The sequence below is a fragment of the Saccoglossus kowalevskii genome, chromosome 3 (assembly GCF_978046115.1).
Source record: "Saccoglossus kowalevskii chromosome 3, keSacKowa6.1, whole genome shotgun sequence".
NCBI classification, from domain to species: domain Eukaryota; kingdom Metazoa; phylum Hemichordata; class Enteropneusta; family Harrimaniidae; genus Saccoglossus; species Saccoglossus kowalevskii.
In genome coordinates, this window is record NC_140643.1 from 39,066,959 (window position 1) to 39,086,140 (window position 19,182).

Consider the following 19,182-nt stretch of genomic DNA (forward strand, 5'->3'; position numbering starts at 1 on the left):
ATTTACTTTATTAATCTGAAAACCTAAAAGGAAATGTTAACTCTTTCTTTACGGTATTAATAAAGCATTATTCTATTCTATTCTATTCTATTCTATTACCCTCGTAATGCTCTTCATTCGGTTAGAGGGCCTTTTACGTCATTCAATTTTGTAGTGAATTGTGTCATCTAGTCGTTTTACAGTTTCTAAAATGTAATTTCCCTGGATTATTCTTTACGATTTTTTTATTTGGATGTGAATTTTTGTACGTACGAGAAAAATGAAACATTTTTACAGTGTACGAAAAAAATATTTGATTGATTACGTTGTACGTCTAGCCTGTGATTACAGAATTACGGAAGTTATTTTTTCTATTTACGTTGTACGAACAAACAAATATTGCAATTACATTGAACGAAAATAACCCTTGCCCCCCCCCCCTCATTTATGGAAAATGTTACATAACATCATCAGCGAGAGACCGTCAGAGAGAGACTTATCCTCTCAAGATGGCTACGTATTTGGCATTTCGTCGGTATGTTGTCATTGTGTAGCGTAAGTTAGCTTGACGAACCTGGATTGTTATTAGAAGGCGCCCTCTAGAGACCTGGACGTAACCGCGCGACCATCCTTTTCACATGTAAGTGATTTAAAGCGCGGTAGTCGTCGCGCTGCGCATGTTCGACATTTGTGTTGATAAACATTGATTTTCCCACAATTCAATGCGCTCTTCAAATGGAAATCACAAGTATGAGGTTTGACCTGGGCGCGACTTGCACTGATTACCGCCGGTGACTCCTTCGATACCTTCCAATCACATGAAAATTACCTAATTAAAGCTTGGAAACGTGTCAGTTCCTACTCGTTGATCTGCGCAACAGTCAAAGTCGCCATCTTTGTTTATATGAGACCCATATATCTCGCACATGCGCAGCGCGACGACTACCGCGCTTTAATGTACAACGTCGGTATATAGAGTATATGCTATGCTTTCAGTGTCCACATTTTAGCGAAGGTTGTTACGAATTGATACTAATGACACAGGAAATGTTTATTAAAAATAAAATAGTGTAAACAAAAAATTATAATAACAGCTATTGTCGCTTTTAATTAAAGAAAGCTTATGAACACTTTAAATGTATTGCCCAAAATAGTAAAAATCTTTTATTTTAAAACGGTGTTCATGATTTTAAGAAAGCACTGTTTTGTTATAAATCATTCAGAGAGGGACAAAAATAATTATAATTTATAAAAAAAACTTTGATTCACAGAGTAGGCCCATGTGTGTCTTGACATAATCATGTTTATCTAACGCGTGCGACAACTTCGCACACAAGGAAAGTGGTGCAATGGTGTATCTGGTTCACAACATAGCCAGTTACCTCAACTTGGACGGTTTTAATTGTAGTTCGTTGCAGTTCTTCGGCTACGTTGGTCCGGCGCCGTAATCCGAACGTCGGGGTTATCAGGAAAATCTCGCACGTTGCCCAACTCCAACTCACACAATAGGTGGAAACAATAGAATATCGCAACAAAACAGTGAATTTATAAGTGTCAAATAGATACTTTATATATTCTGCTCAAATCTATACAAAATGTCATATTAGTAAATTGTAAATATAATCTGTAAATTTCCTTTCAATATTTGATATTAACATAATTATGTAGTATAGAACCTGGTGCCCTAGATTTGTACTGTAAATATTGGCAATGTGACATACAACAGCAACAAGTCACCAATACGCAAATGCATAATTCAGCCGAAGTCATCATCGGAGAACTAAATGATTCATGGGGACCAGGTTATCATTTTACTGTCCATTACTTTTAGAATCGATTCCGCATTTATATTTTCAGCTTAGCATATTTCAGATACCCTCTCAAGAAATTAATTGCCCGAAATGGGTCACGAATCAAGGCCTCTACTCCTCGAACTTATAAAATCACGTAGTATGTTACTTTCAAACTTCGTGCATCTTGTGACGTTTGCGAAGACAAATTATGTAAGGAAATTGAAATTTGCAGAACGCTGCTAGAACCGATAAAAATGGATATAAACACTAGTGTGGAATTAAAAACATGAAAAAAGAAAGAAATGTGATGTATAATAGGTATTTTAATATCACACAACAATTTCCAAATCGATTTGTAACCAGATTACAAAAGTCACATATGTAACTGATAATTTATTGATTAAAATATGATTTCACATTCGTATTTCTTATCCAGTACTCGTATATTAGATGTCTGAGCTTAAATGGCGGTGGTCGTCGCGCAGCGCGTGTTCGAATTCCATGTAAATAAACCATGTATTTTACACGCGTTGTATACGTCGCTATGAGTCCCATATCGAACAGGGCGCAGCGCGACGACTGCCGCCCTTTAATAAACGTGTCATCATGGATGTATCAAGAAACAATACACAACTATCAATCGTTCTATTCAAGGTGGCTAATATTTGCATGTGACATTATAGATATATTTGTGGCACTATGTAGGTATGTATGTATATTATATTTGTTATCATGACACTTTATGAATCCTCATTGTCGAAGGTTGTCGGATCAATGGTATGAGCAAATATAAATCATTGTAGATTGCCGGCAATTCCCTGCACAAGACGGGATTTCATTTTCCATACATCCTGCAACAAATGATATTTGTGTTACTTTCCAAAACTAATAGTGAACAAATCAAGATTAGAAAATGAAAACAAATTAAATTGAAATACAATATATTTAAATGCTTAATGAATTTAAAATAATTATTGGAAAGATTACCTAATCTTTCATGTAAAAATCAATCAACCAATCAATAAAACAATTTATCTATTTATCAGATGATAAATAACCCCTAAACGCCCAAAATAAAATAAAATCTGCACATAATAAATGAACTTACTTCATACTCAAATTTAGGGGAATCTATACCCATCTTCTTAGCTTTATCCTCAGCCACTGACAAGATTTCCTTAGCAACTCTGTCCTGTACAGTGCCACTGACATCAGTGTATATACAATCAGCGCTAGCGTAGTGGCACGATATAGACTGTAATGAGCAGATATTGTATTGTGAAATTAGTGTTACATTCAAGCAGTTTATGTATAGAAACGAGTCTAAATACTATCACAAGACCACATATAATAGCTGTTGTTTTCATTTGCATATTCACAAATTATTTACATTCGACACTTTTGAATGGTTGTTGCAATGATCTTCAAGCACTAGATATTCCAGTATTTGTATCTGTCAGGCTTTTTTTGTTCAATGAAAATGATCAACATTTAATGATTTTTCACTTTTAAGCAATGTTAGCGTAAATTAGCTTATCAAACGTAACTTGAATCAGAATGTTATCCCCATTTTCAGTTTCACCTTTTATTTTCAATTATCAATGAATATCTTACTAAACTTTCCACCGTACCTTTCTGAATCCATTTGTGCGGTTGACTCCAGATCCGTGAATGAGCAAAGGGTGAAAGAACACAGTGTCTCCTGCTTCCATTTCCAGATGAACACGTGGTTGGTCAGGCGAGTAGTCTAATATGCCATGGTACATTTTATTTACACCACCCTAACAATTGAATATATGCAGTTATAGCGAGCTATATTCAACACAGTGTTTCGGGAACAGATTTCTAGTAGGAATTTGATTAATGATTCCATGAATCTAATTACTTATCTGCAATACATTTGAGCTGCACAATTGTTAGTCATTCGTTATGGATAAAGAATAAAACATATTAAAAATTAAACTGTGATTAAGACATCCTCTAATCGTTATTGAGCATACTATTACAACAACCTATATGTCTGAAAGAAATTAAAGGATTAACAGACGATTAATTTTGCTATTATGTTTTTTTTTCACATGTCAGTAACGCTATAGGCTAGACGAACGCGTTTAGTTTTTTGTTAATTTGCTTTTATTTTCCTGCTACGAAAGAATAACTACAGACATGCACATTGCATTCACCGTCAGACAATCCCCTAGTCAAACATTGATATGGCATATGCACTACTGTCGGTTTAAACTAGCCTTTATATACCTCCCATTTGGGGTAGTCATGTTCCAGCAATTCTCCTGTATGTGTTCCGGGCAGTACAACAAGACAACCGTTTTGACGATGAACTTTTTCCATTGCTGTCCATGAAGCCACAATTCTGTCAGCTGGACGGAATGGGAAATAGTAAAGATCCTGATGCATTGGATGACGGGAACTTTTAGTGCCTATAATAAAGTATATTCAATGCAGAATGTATCCTAGATCAGATGTTCAAATCATATTTCGTTTTCTTTTACTAGACCAATTACAAAATATATTCTGACTAGGAATTTAAATTGTTAGTTGAAGAAATATACCCACCGCAGATCTTTAGACAAAATCCAAGAAAAAAAACAGCTGAAATTTTGAATCTAATTTTTGAACGTTTATTGTTTATTAATTTCAGGTAAACAAGATGCAAGTGTGCAGGGGTAACATTCGACATACAGTTAGTATAAAATCAACAAGTTTACGATGCAAAATCTCAATTTATTTAATTCACTAATGTCATTAGCTAAATATAGATGATATTTATTTAAATCAGCAAATATATTATCTACACTAAAGGATTGCATACCGTCATATCGCTCATACGGACACCCATCATGGGCGTTGTCAGAATTCCCACGGGTAACGCTTGTAGTGAAATAATATCAAGCGTATCTTCACATTGCTATCAACAAGCGTCGTTTCTAAAACAATATCCGTGTCACTTTTAGCAATTATGTGGTATATGGGCAGCTGACAGTGTATGGCACCACGTGTATTAAAATAATTCGTAAAACATTATCACCTGTGACAAATCAGCTGGTAAAGCATTTAACCACGTGGAGGTGCTAAAATCACTTTTGTATTTTTATTCACAGTCCCTCTATCATAGATAGAGGGACTGTGTTTTATTCAATGTATTTCGGGTAGCTTATGCGGGTGTATCAATTTAATAAAATAACTGTCCTATCATAAATGGTGTTTTGAGTAATGTGATGTATCAATTAGATCACGTGATTTACCTTATAAAAAGACATGTTACTTTAGAGAGACTCAGATACAGACTCAAAACAGACTCAGACTTAGAGAGGCTTAGACTCAGATGGAGTCAGACGTATGCGCACAGGACCTGAGTCCACTTGTTTGCTCTGCGGCTTGGCCGTTTGGCCAACGCCCAGAGACAACCATTTTACTCTATGCACTCTATGCTTCATCTCCCCCGATATCACCAGTTCATACCACTACTCCACTATGTCACAGTCTACAACCTTCCCTGACAATACCATCTAGGTTAATATGTCCATCGTTATTTCTAAATACTATCATTTGTAACGCTATAGGTCATGAAAACCGTACCTGGATCTGGTGGCTTGTTGATTAACATTGTATGCATAGCCATAATATTAGGACCTGTAAATGCTTCAACGTACTGGAGTACCTTTATTTGAAAAACAAATAAATCGACATTATACTTCGATATAAAGGATTACGTGCAGTGATAACAATAATAATATTTCATTAACTAAAAATGTTGAAATATACTTTTAGTTATTATTATTACAGAGCCACATTAATAATGTCGATGTTGTTGTTATTTAATTTCGTACCTCTGGCAGACTACAATAATCCATCAAATCTGGCACATCCTGAAAATGCTGCAGCTTTGTGATAGCTTGCTGGCCTGGCATGAATTCTGATTTAGCTATTGCCACATCCCGCATAACAGTCAAACCAAATGGTCTTTCAATATCTCCTTTGCAGATCCCTTCAAAACACTTCCTATCAACAACAATAGCAACGTAGTACATTATGTCTGCTCACATTACAGTAAAACAAGGATTTTGAATGATTGCAATATTTTCGTCGTGTGTCGTCGTTTTCTTCGTCGTTTCCACTTTGATATCAATGACTATTAGCGTCATTTTGTTTGGACAACAAATAATTAATTCTCTGTATTATGTAATATGAAATATATTTCACCTCTTTTCTTAGCTCTTTTCGACGTACTAAGACCAGTGAATATTTAATTATGGATTTTGAAATGCGAAAAAAGATTTGTGTATTGTGGTTGAAATACCATACAAAATCATCTCGAGCTACGTGAATACGGAACGTGTAATACACAACAAATTACGAACACTAGCGTCAACGATATATTTGAAACGGAAAATATGTTTTCCTTGAACATATATGTCTACATTAACTAGTTTGTCCAAGATAGATAATATACACATATCTACTATTTCTATGATTCTGGTATTGCGAAATGTACTGGAAAACTGGGAACAAATCAACAATAAAATGCAGCTTTTACGCACATATTATATGCGGAACACCAACCACTTATAATTTATTTATTTTTTATTCCTGAAATATTGAAGCTTGCCTGCATTTCGCAGAAACAGTGTTGTGCTGTCTAATCACAAAAACAAACATAACTGTCATTGTTGCAATCATGTAAGCCATTTTCTAGTGAACATTTTGGTGTTTGCATAACGTGCAACATTTGCTGTGATGCTTACAGGAGGGAGCGAGAGGTTTCCTGCAGATCACACAAAGTAAGAATAAAAATGTAACGCAATGCATTGCGGAAACATTGTCCAAGAAAGTTAAGTTTTAAATGACCTATGCGCATATCACATGATCGTTGGTAATCACAAAGAAGCAACAATAACGAATAACTTGATATTCCAATTTACTTATTGTGGTAAAAACAAATAATATCGTTGTTTGAGCAGCATATATTGTTACAGTTACAGTAAAAATGAAAATAACGTGGCTAATTCGAAGCACACACATATATGTTCATTATGTCAAACGAATATTACTGCTTGCTGCAAAATGTCTGCTGCAAGATATGATAGAAGCACATTATTACGTATTTATGTTAATTAACTTTCAAATGTACGACTTTTAGATTGAATATAATTTGCGGAATATTTTGTTTCCACATCAAATGTCTTGTAGCTATAAGAATATAACAAAAATATTCATTTATTTATTATCTTCTTTCAATAACTTTTATTTTGCATATATGCAGAAAAAAACATGCAGTCTGTGGGTACTGAGTATTGCACATACCTATATTTATCCAATTTCTCTTCAGACACAAGTTTTGGAATTACCAAAAATCCATTCTTATTATAATAGTCTACTTGTTCCTTTGTCAGTGTTTTGTTGCTCAATACGTATTCAGTGGGCTGGTTTCGCCCAGACGTAGCCAATGTTTTATTTGGTGTCTGCAGATACTATTGTTAAAGACGTATATGTAAATGTGGAAAATCACGTAATGTAAATTAGAACGTTCGAGATTTGAGAGACAATTTAGCACAATGGTACGTGAGAATGTCGACATAGTAGTGATTTGTTAGATACATATTAACTTGATCTAAGGTATTGCTTGTTAAAGTTCACTCAAAAGTTCAAAATACATTAAACTCACAGATTAAAGTCCGAATGTATGTACTCATACCACCAACAATAATGATACATTGAGGCATTATTAATATTGTCAGGTCCAAGTGCAATGATAATCAGCGTAAATTACAGAGAACATGCGAATACAAATATCAGTGCCTGCTGGGAAAAGAAGCACAGTACAGTTCTGGAACCCAAAACAAAAACAATATCAATATCAATATCAAAACATCATTGTCATATATAGTACTGTCAACTGAATTCCAACCACAGAAAAAACACAAAGCACTAACCAAAGCATAAAAGGATACAATGTTGGCATGATAGCCTTCAGGTTGGCGCAAATGCCGTGACAATATATGCAGTCTTTCCTCTGCTGACATATTGACCACTCTGAGTGACGTTATTCCCTGCGACGCAATGAGACAATCGCCTAAAAGGGTCATTCTATTTAAAGTGGGTTGAACCATTTCTAGACGGGTAAATCTTTCTGTCATAGGATACAAGTTAGAAAGAGCATACGATATGGACAGTGAAGTCTGTTACTGCATTTGTTTTAATCAATCTGAAAATACATTTTTAATTATTTAGTAATCTAGAAGGTATTTTTAATTTCATTGTTTCAAACTGCATTATTTCGTAAGTACAATACAAGTAGCACATATTGATATCACAGAGTTTTATTTACATTGTGAAAAGGGACAACGTAACTTTAACACGTCAACCTGACCAAAATCTAACATAAGGTATTTGTTATCTTGTCGTGACTCCAACATCTTCCAAATTGATTTTGAATTGATTTGTCAATGACATCTAATCTTGCGCACGTCTTAATTTTAGATTTTCTAACTGACTGGGTTATCGTAAAATGTCAACGAATTTAATAATGAATCCTAACAGACTTGAGGCGGATTGTCTTAATTCATCAACAACTATCTCTGTCGTGATCACCATTCGATGTGAGAACAAACACAGCACAAGACAAGTAACCTGTAGAATGCTGTGTGGGTAATATTTTTATAATGATTTACTTGCACTTGCAGCAGATAGTTATCAAACAATGAGAAATCTATAGGATTTGATATACTTCTTAGGCAGGCGTGAACTATGCATGTGGAACCAGCTAATTAGTGCTTACACCATGATTTAGTTTCAGCACCAAGACGGTCTGTGGTTACAGCTTCATGTTCCAGTAATCACATGAAATTGACATTACAATAGTAAATGAATGACTGGCACTTCCAGTGCTGAACTAGAGACTGAAATTATAATTACCCTGACGTTCGTTGTTATATAATTTGTTTATTTCAATTTCTCCTGAAGTCAAATAGAATCCACTGGTGAAAGGATGTTTTGGGTGTAGTGAATATGGAGGGGTAGGGGTGGATGTCATATAATTTGTTCATTTCCAATTCTTGTGAAGTCACATAGAATTTCACTTAATTTATTTTCGCTGAAAAGTTTTCGAGCATTACGTGTGATCTTGTTTTCACTGTGCTGTGTCAAGTCTCAATAGAGTATGAGGGAAATGGCATGTTCACTGGAATATCTTATATCGGAAAAGTGTTTGCTGGACAACAATTGTTCAAAATCTTGAATTTGTAATTTCGAGTAAAATATGAGTAATATACAATGAAATGTGAGTACACAAATATGTACAAAACACATAAAACTATTAAAAGTTTAAACCTAACTTGTGGGGAGAGGCTTCTAGTATATTCACCCTTTGAATCGATATTCCGCATCCAGTTCCCTATGCTAAGTGATGTACTCTTGCGGGTAGGATGGCGGCTCGCGTTCACTAGTCGGATAACGTGAGGGCTAGGTGTGGTCTCGGCATCATTAGTAGTGTCCCTGTCATCGGCTGGAATATCATTTTCTTCCTCGTCGATTTGTGTTGGATGTTGGCATTTGAGGTTCTTGAAGAATGATTAGTTTAGTATTATCTTATGGTCACGTCTTGTTGAAGTAACCATGCTGTCATTAGAAGCGGAGACTTTATATGGTTTTGTGTCATATGGCAAAACTGGTTTTGCAATGTACCCTTCACGTATGGTAGTACAGTATCGCCAATTGCAATAGGATGTTTGTTAACATTTATGCGAGCATCAGCATAGGATTTTATTTGCAATGTTCGCTTGTCGTCGTGTTGACGTAGAGTCGAGTCATTGGAACTTGTGGTAGACGTGTTCTAAATGATCGATTAAGCATGAGTTTTCCCGGATGGTTCATTAGATGATGAGTGCGATGGAGCACGGAAATTTCTTAGGAATTGGTAGAGTTCTTGTTAAAATGGTATGTCGTCAGTGTGTGCTGTTTTTTTTTTATAGTCTTCAAGAATCATTTAACTTCACCATTTGCTCTTGGAGTAAATTTGCAATGTTTGAATCCCAAATAATTAGTAAAGGATTCAAATTCTGCTCTATTGAAAGGTGGTCCATTATCTGTGCGTACAATTAGCAGTGTACCCAGTAATTAGAATATGCGATCTAATCACAGGATCACCATTCGGTAGAACAGATAGGTTCAACTTCAGGGAAGCGACTGTAGTCATCAGTAACAACGAGTAGGTATTCGCTTGTTGACTGTTTGTTCAATCATTGCATCAATTCGTGGAAACCAGTCATTTTTCTCGTATGAGTTGTTTGGTCTTTACGATCCCTTGATGAGCTTCATGGGCTATATCGATTATTTTTTGTCGTAGTATTTGTGGAATGATAATCCGATTACCATGAAGAACAAGATCTTTGGAGAAAGTGATGGTGAGTTTATCACGTGTTGCATGTAGACTTCGAAGGGTTGCCTCTAATTTTCCATGTTTCGGCTTTTTGTACCATTTCCCATCATGTATTGCGTTTATGCAGAGTTGCAGGGCATCATGAAGTTATGAAGTTGATGTGCTCTTCTGCGATGTTTTTCTTCAGGACATGATGGTCTTGTTGAAGGTAATGGATGAAGTGACATACAGCGGGATACAGCTTTCTAGGCTGGTAAACTATCCATCTTACTATGATGAATTTGTTTTTGCGTATCTGTTAATCGACTTAATTAGCTGATTATTAGCGAATGGCTGTGTTATGTCTGTCATCGTTTAGGCAGGCGAGGTCCTGGACGGAACTCGACTCAGTGATTTGGAACTAATTACGAGATAACTGTCGCTATTCGGACTACTATTTCTGACAGTTGGTATTAGTGTGATTGGCTTTATGATTGAAGGTTACGCCCTAGAGTCCTAATACTGCTTTGTAATTGGTCAAGGTTTTGAAATGAATAAAGTTGTTTTAGTTGGTCTTGGCGAGTACAACACGATAGACGCAGTCCAGTCCTAGAGAGTCTTGGGGCAAGCCTTGAGGCAGTCCAGTCCTAGAGAGTCTTGGGGCGAGCCTTGAGGCAGTCCAGTCTTGGGCTAGTCTTGGGTCAGCCTTGCGATAGTCTTGGGGATTTTTCCCCAGGGCGCTGTGTCTTATAGAGTGCTCGACTGATCGACTAAGACGAAAGTTGAAACGTATTTCGTTGTGTGTGTCTTATTTGACTGTAAAGCTTAAGTGACTTTCCCGATCCCGTACCTCAAGGGGACGCGATAGATAGACGAGACGAGATTTTCCCCTGACACGTGTGGAGAACCTCAGAGGAGAAGAATTCCCCGTGATATTACATCCATTCGTGTTGGTGCTTTTGGCGTTGGGGTGTTGAATAGCGGTATAAGTAGTTTGTGGTAAGTCATTACTTGAAACTGATTTCTGTATAGATACGTATACAAGTGTTATATATCCCATGTGATGGCTAGTGCCTCTCATTCAGTCTGAGAATTTCTCTGCTCTACTAGCGACTGTGTCAATATGTCTTCTAGTCCAACTGGATTTGCATCGAAAAAGACTTCTATTGGCCACTAGTTTCTCTTTTATTCTGTATATTTTTCACCCCATTTCCACTTTGATGATTCTTTGGTTAGCTCTCGCAGTGGTTCAGACATTGAAATGAAACGTCCACAGTAATTAACCAAACCGAGGAATGACTTTACCTCTGCAGGACCAGGAGAGACATTATTGTGACTGAATACATAGTCAAAGAATTCTACTTGACTCGATCTTTTTGAATTTGCATTTGTTCTTGTTGAATGGCATGCAGTCGTTCATTATAAGTGTGTTCACCCTTACCAAAATCAAGTATACTGAAAGTATACCCAAGGTACGCTCTGCATGCATAAGTTAGATATACCTAATGTGTACCACAAATGAAACAACTGGTATACCTTGAGTAGTCCAGAATTGGGCACATTGATGGGTATACTTTGGGTATACCTCTTTGGAAGAAGTATACCTCAGGTGTATTTATTTCTGGAAAGTATATCCTAGGTACATTTATTTCCGAAGAGTATACCTTTGATAAACCTCAAAAAACAAAAAAAGAACTCAACAGGTATACTCAAAGTGTACTTTTGAGGAAAGGTATACATATGGTATACATTTCTATGAAGATGCCCATGCATGCTGATGTTGACGGCATAGCACACAGCTATATTTAATGGACATGGCTGCAGGATCTAAAATAGAACATTTGTTAGTTGATTCAATGCAATAATGAAAAACACATGCAACTTGGATATCTTAGAGAAACAGTCAATTTATTTCAAATTATTGATTACAATCACAAGAATTAACAATTTCTCCGGGAACATTGTCAAAGAAAACAAATGGTATCAAGCTTGGACTTTACTGAGTATCTCGTACGTGAAAAAATCAAAAGAAAGCTTGCCAGTCAGATATGATGCTATGGGCAAATATAAGTGTGTCGTCACTAATATTTAATATGCCACCTAGTCCCTTTAGTGCTGACTGGATGTAGTTTGTAACAATGCAGAAGCTTAACACACACCAAAGTTAAGACGCTTGTAGCGAAATAATCCTTCATGAGACATTGGACCAAGTTCGATTTGATGGTAACCTGCATTCAAGTCGAGTTTGGAAAATACTGTTGCTCTATTCAGATCCGTAATTATGTCATCTAGTGTTTGGGTTATATGTGTCTCTATCTGAATTGCTTTGTTGGCTGCACATCTACACAGATTCTGGTTTCTTGAGTTTTCGGACTACATGAATTGGTGATATCCATTGTGTCAGTTCATCTCCAACTCTTTCTATGATTTCTAGATCAAGTAGTTTTTGTAACTTTTTCCGGTTTACTAGCGTACATGAAATGGTATTCGCCTATGCGGTTGTACGATGGGTTCGATTTACTCGTCTTCATGTAATCGACATTGCTCACCCTTCAGCTTACCAATAGTATGGAATTGATCACTGTATTTGCTATGCCAGTAGTCAGCATCAATAGGACCGACTGCATTTACTTTGTCAGATATCATGACCATGTTGAGTTTACCTTCAGAATTTTAGCTAATAAGCATGTCACCATCTGGTTTGGTAACCACGAACATGACTGAGTTCCATTTGATAACTCAGCTGAAATAGTGCCAACAACTGGTAGTGGTTCTTTTTTACTGTATGAGTAAATACAAATTTTCAGCTTAGTGTTGAGTTTAGGTTTCTCAGGTAAACTTCTGTAAGTTGAATAACTCATCATGTGGGATGTAGCACTAGTATCAATGATACATATTGTTCACACATGCAGTAATCAAAGGTGTTTTGCCACTGTGTTGTGAGTTGACAGTGAACATGTATTCTTCCTCATAACTATCTACTTCAGCTTTAACTTTGACTTTCTTTGCATTCCCATTACTCGTTTTGAAATTACAGTACTTTTCAAAGTGTTTTCTTCTGCAGGTTATACTATTTTCAGGACACACTTTCATGTGGATATTCTCCTCCACAACAGAAACAAGACTTCTATTCATGTTTACTCACTTGGGGTTGGCGTTTATAAGATTGTGGTTTGCGAAATTTCACTGCATATACAGTAGCTGACTCACTAACAGTGTCAGACAGTGTGTCAAAAACATCCATCACTTCTTCCCCAGCGTAGTGCAGTAGTAGACCTCGCTTTAGTTTATCCTCAGTGACAATAAATGCATCAAACATGACTTTGAGTCTTTTTTCCATCTTGGACTAGTTGATCCAGTATCATGATAGACAGAGCAACTTAGAAATTATAGCAAATTCTGGGTCGAAATATTTGTTGACAAGGTAGTACTCACTGTAACCGCGCATACTTCTATGGCGGGAATGTCATCAGTTTTAAGATTTTCTCCTGCTGGCTCCTCTTCTACTTTTTTCACGGAAAGGTTCGCCTAAACCACAGCATTTAGTCCTGTGTTTGATTAGGAACACGTTTGATCACTTGAGTTCTATTTGTATTCTCTTTACCAGTGTAGGATTTGAGGATGAATGATACACAATCCGATGCCACTGATTACCGGTGTAGAGCTACTTTCTTTGATCTATAACCCTGATACACGAGATTCTAACGCTAGTACATCTGCACTATAGAGGGCGCCATTGCGTCATGACACTATACTGAGTATATAAATACTACATCATACATCAGTACAGAAACAGTATGAAACAGTATCCATGCATTTAAAAAATTTGAAAAAACATAGTTGCCAAAAACAGATTTACATCATGATTAAATTTGATAAGATCACACTTGATAACTGTATACATGCAGGCATTATTGTTGTTTAAACAACTGATTTTAGAACAGAATACAACATCCACTATATTTCTATAAAACAACAACAATTTTGGGGAGTTGATTGACTTCACTATATGAATTTGCACAGAACTGTCCATCACCAGAATTATGAAAGCAAACAATAATTATATATGCTTGTTAAGATCCATCAGATTTTATTTTCAGCATTACATATTAATGCAATAGAAAATATATAATAAAGTACCCATTGGTAGTACATCCATTAACCATTAATCAATTGGTATTCCAATATCAGAAAACTTCATGTAAATATTTAACTTCAAAAACTGACAAACTTAAAATATATTCATACTTTAATAATAATGCTACTCTCATATCATAGCTAATAATATCATGCAATAATGAACATAATTAAACTTTCATGTTTCTATGCGTATAATCAACTTGAAACATTATTAGATAAATCAAAATCATGAACAGAATCCAAATTAAGTTTATACAGTATTAAACCACAATCTAAGCATTCAAAGTTAATGCTAATTTCATGTAAATGTAAAAATAAGATCTTCATTTTCAAATCAGGCCATGGTTCCTTCATGACCTTTAACAAGACGGGAACGAAACTTCCAAATATCCTGCAAATAAATAAGACAGAGTCTTTTGAGTTGTAATTGTAATCATACAAAATAAAGACAAGACATCAAATATCCTTCCATACAGACAAGGTAATAATAAAGATCTTTAACACATCACTGTCACAGAGGCTTACATATCGCCCCCATTAATTACATACAAACACCTAATTACACGAAGAACATAGAACACTTTGCCAGGTTACTTGTAACCAAAAATTGACATTCCAACTCCAATTGGCAGCCAATAAGCAACGGTTTCTGGGAAAGTGTTCTATGTTCTTCGTGTAATTAGGTATTCGTATGCAAGTGATTTTCCCAGACAAAAACGAGGACTTCGGCCGAATTTTGTTAGCCGTTGACTTAATATTACCTCAATGAATCTTTTGGCTGTGAAAGATATTTTTTTCTGATTTTTAGAAATCTGAAAAACACGTACAACGTCTAATTATTTTAGTTTCATGCCGTATTCAAGATGGCGGCCCTCGTATAGTAAATATCGCACTTGTGCACCAGCTGACTGTGGACAATACATAGACAGGCAGCGTACCTGTCATTTTAGAATAGCACTCCACATTTTTTTGTCCGATTTCATTGAAAATTTCTTGTAAATTACAAAATAACAATAAACAATCAACTACAGACTAGCAATAAAGTTTTTAGACAGACACTGTCAATTTTCTGGCTATAACCCTGAAGACAAGTCACATGAGAACACTGCTACATCATAGCAAATACCTACTCTTGAATCATCACTTTAGGCCTTTAGTCATCATTTTTGAACATTTTCCTGATGCCTAAATTAAAGTCTAATTTAGGTTTTTCATAGTCATTGACGCCTATTCAAGAGTACAATGCTTATTGTGGCTAGCGTGAATGGGTAAACTTCATTTTGTCAATGAGCTATTATCACCGTAAAAAATGTTAAGATGTTAAGTTCTTCTTCAATGCTCAGTTATCTTTTGATAATAAAAACAAGTCATTGTCAATGACACGTCCCCGTTCCGTTCATATTTGAGTGACATATACATTCAAAGCAGATCATGACGACCATTTTCGGCCTTAAAGCGGCCGCCATTTGGCTATCGTTAATGAGATCATGAAACAAATGCACATACATATTTGTGACATGATGTACCTTGCGTGTGTGAAGTTTGAACTCGATCAATCCAGGCATGTCTCAGATACGGATCCAGATCCAGAACTGAATTCTTTAAAACAAAATGGCCGCCAGTCGGCCATTTTGAACTTGATCCGAAAAAAAAATGACGTGCATCAAGGTCCTATTATGTTTAATGTATGTACCAAATTTGAACAAAATCCGTCCATGCATAACTGAGATTCGGGTTCGGAATGGTAAAAATGTGCGATTTCAATGCATTTTCGGCCTTAAAGCGGCCACCATTTGGCTATCGTTAATGAGATCATGAAACAAATGCACATACATATTTGTGACATGATGTACCTTGTGTGTGTGAAGTTTGAACGTGATCAATCCAGGCATGTCTCAGATACGGATTCAGAACTGAATTCTTTAAAACAAAATGGCCGCCAGTCGGCCATTTCAAACCCCATCCAAAAAAAAATGACGTGCATCAAGGTCCTATTATGTTTAATGTATGTACCAAATTTGAACAAAATCCGTCCATGCATAACTGAGATCCGGGTCCAAATGGTGAAAATGTGCGATTTTGATGCATTTTCGGCCTTACAATGGTTGCTATTCGGCTATCGTTAATCAGATCATGAAAAAAATGCATGTGCATATGTCCCATATAATGTGTGATGTATGAGTGAAGTCTATGTATGTTCGAAATACAGGTGATCACGGACGCACAGACGCACGGATGCACACAGGGCAAAACATAAGTCCCCGTTTTCGGACTATGTCCGAACGGGGACTAATAATAAACTCCCCATAAACTGTTGGAAGTTCATTACAGTTATAAAAGAAGCATTAATGATAAACAATATAATATATAATGAACAAACCTTGAAAGACAAATCAATATTTCCAAATCGTTTCTTGACAAGCTCATCAATTTCATTGGTAAGTATCTCATGGGTAGTCCCTTTGACATCAATATAGTGACAATCAGAGCTGGCATAATGACAAGATATTGCCTACAGCAAAGAAAAATCAAACATTAGTATCAATTCAGTACATGGCTTGTTTTTAGGGGAAAGTAAAAAACTCCTACCGTAAAATTCCTAATTGAGGCTGCGGCTTTAATTAAAATTTATTTTTTCAATGGACGAATTCAGATGCGTGAAGTCTTGGTGCGGCTTTAATTAGAGCATTCACTTCCGTAACAGTGGAAATTTTTTCAAAAAACAAAGGCCAGAAGGGATAATGATATGCTAATGAGATGCACTACACTCGATTGCAACTTTGTTGCGATTCTAAGGCATTTTCGGATTTTTACACACAGACAAATTTGTACACAAACGAAATTTCACACTGTATAACATACTGCACAATAAATAATATCTACAAATAGATTTGTATGCGTTTGCAGATTACGGTACCCTATACTACAATCTTTTGAATAGTCTAATTCGTTAGCACCAGTATAGGTCACAAGTGAGAGACAGCCGTCTGACACAGTCGATTGCGGCATGTTCGACTTCCGGCAGAGTGACTGTACATTCCATGTTTAATTCAGACATCGAGGAAATTAAAATAAAAAAAGTTAATCAAAACAAGTCATTGTTAATGACACAGTCCCCGTCCCAAATTTTGTGATCTGACATATCAATTTGATGCTGATGAAGTCATTGAGATTAGATTGAAACCATTAATAGGAGATGGATTTGTAAAAAATTATGATTTAGTGCTTTTACACAAGAATTGGACATTGGGCAGTCATATTGAATCAAATTACAAAAAACAAGTGGCGTATACAACAGATTGTTTATTTACATCAAAACACGTGTTCCATGAAGTAGTAATATGGCCAAAAAAAAACAGCCGTTATTTGGCCATCTTTGATCTGATTATGAAACACACTGATATGTATGATGTATGTGCCAAATACAAATGAAAATGGTACATAAATTGTGGAAATATAGTAGTAAGGCCAAAAAGTCAGATTGCTGTCAATCGGCCGTCCTTGACCAGATTTTGAAACAAATTGTTATGGACATGCATCCTATCATGTATAAAGTACATGTATGTGCCAAATTTGAATGAAAACTGACAGAGCACTTCCAAGATACCGCATAAAAAAACAAAACAAGATGCCTGCCAGTCGACCATCTTTGATCCAATTGCGAAATAAATTGTACTGGACATGTATAATCTATGTACCAAGTTTGAATGACAACTGACAAAGCATGTCCAAAATACAACATTTTTAAAAAACAAGATGGCTGCCAGTCGGCCATTTTGAATCGAATCGCTAAACCACTGCATGTGCATATGTCCCACATAAGGTACTAGGCACATGCAAAGAATGAACAGAATCGGTCCACAGGATTCTGAAATATTACTATTGACAGACTGATGCACAAACGGACTGACGGACAGACTCAGAAACTCACGGATGGTCGGGACATGTATCCTAACATGTATGATCGATGTACTAAATTTGAATGAAAACTGACAAAGCATGTCCAAAATACGACATTTTCAAAAAACAAGATGGCTGCCAGTCAGCCATCTTTGATCCAATTGTGAAATAAATCATCATGGACATGTATCCTAACATGTATAATCTATGTACCAAATTTGAATGAAAACTGACAAAGCATGTCCAAAATACAACATTTTCAAAAAACAAGATGGCTGCCAGTCGGCCATTTTGAATCGAATTGCTAAACTACTGCATGTGCATATGTCCCAGATAAAGTACTAGGCACATGCAAAGAATGAACGGAATCGCTCCAAGGGATTCTGAGATATGACTCCGGACGGACGCACAGATGCACAGACGGAGACCGAATTATAAGTCCCCGTTTTCGCATGTTCGCATGATAACAAAAAAATACTCAGTATATGTATATTATTTAATGTAATATATATTTATTTTCTTATTTTTTTTGATTACGAAAAGTATATTCTAAAAGAAGTCAAAACAAAAATGAATGCATTCTTAGTAGCAAATGATCACGGTAACGGTCATGCTGCGTTTCACACAAGTGAATAACTTACTTGTTTTCGAAGTGTTACAATTGCTAATTATTACTCAGTAGTGATTACAATAACGTACAAAAAATAAATTCGTTGAATAAATTCAACTTAGTTTCACCGCAAGCGAATGGTTTCGGTCACATATAAACGCTCGATCCGATACGAGATCCGCCATGTTTGTTCAAACTGGTTCTTTAGTGACTTGAAACTGTTTTGTTGACCTGACAGGTCAAGTTGCTAATTAACCAATCGAAACGCTGGATGGTGCCAACGTGATTACCATAGCTCATTTACATATGTCAGCAACCTCATGGTAAACGAAACGCAGAAGCGATTTACCGTTGTTGTAGTGCGATCGTTTGGCTTTGATTTTGAT

The 19,182-nt window shown here is 36.0% G+C and overlaps 2 protein-coding genes across 3 annotated transcripts in view; both read right to left on the reverse strand.

The window, feature by feature from the left end:
- Positions 1 to 2,560: 2,560 nt before the first annotated feature.
- LOC100367262 (phytanoyl-CoA dioxygenase, peroxisomal-like) lies at positions 2,561 to 5,734 on the reverse strand. The gene is made up of 6 exons (XM_006816227.3): positions 5,621 to 5,734; positions 5,370 to 5,451; positions 4,029 to 4,210; positions 3,404 to 3,553; positions 2,881 to 3,027; positions 2,561 to 2,623 (listed from the first exon to the last, which is right to left on the reverse strand). Exons 1-6 carry the CDS (start codon positions 5,732 to 5,734, stop codon positions 2,567 to 2,569), a joined length of 732 nt encoding a protein of 243 aa, XP_006816290.1. The 3' UTR covers positions 2,561 to 2,566.
- Positions 5,735 to 14,206: 8,472 nt separating this feature from the next.
- The window catches only part of LOC100374998 (phytanoyl-CoA dioxygenase, peroxisomal-like), a 78,610-nt gene continuing 73,634 nt past the window's right edge, over positions 14,207 to 19,182 (reverse strand). For both annotated transcript variants that reach the window (XM_085497183.1, XM_085497182.1), the window contains 2 exons: positions 16,667 to 16,798; positions 14,207 to 14,677 (listed from right to left, as the gene is read on the reverse strand). In XM_085497183.1, the coding sequence (XP_085353309.1) occupies positions 14,621 to 14,677; positions 16,667 to 16,798 (189 nt within the window). In that variant the 3' untranslated portion in view covers positions 14,207 to 14,620. The remainder of the gene's footprint in view (positions 14,678 to 16,666; positions 16,799 to 19,182) is intronic.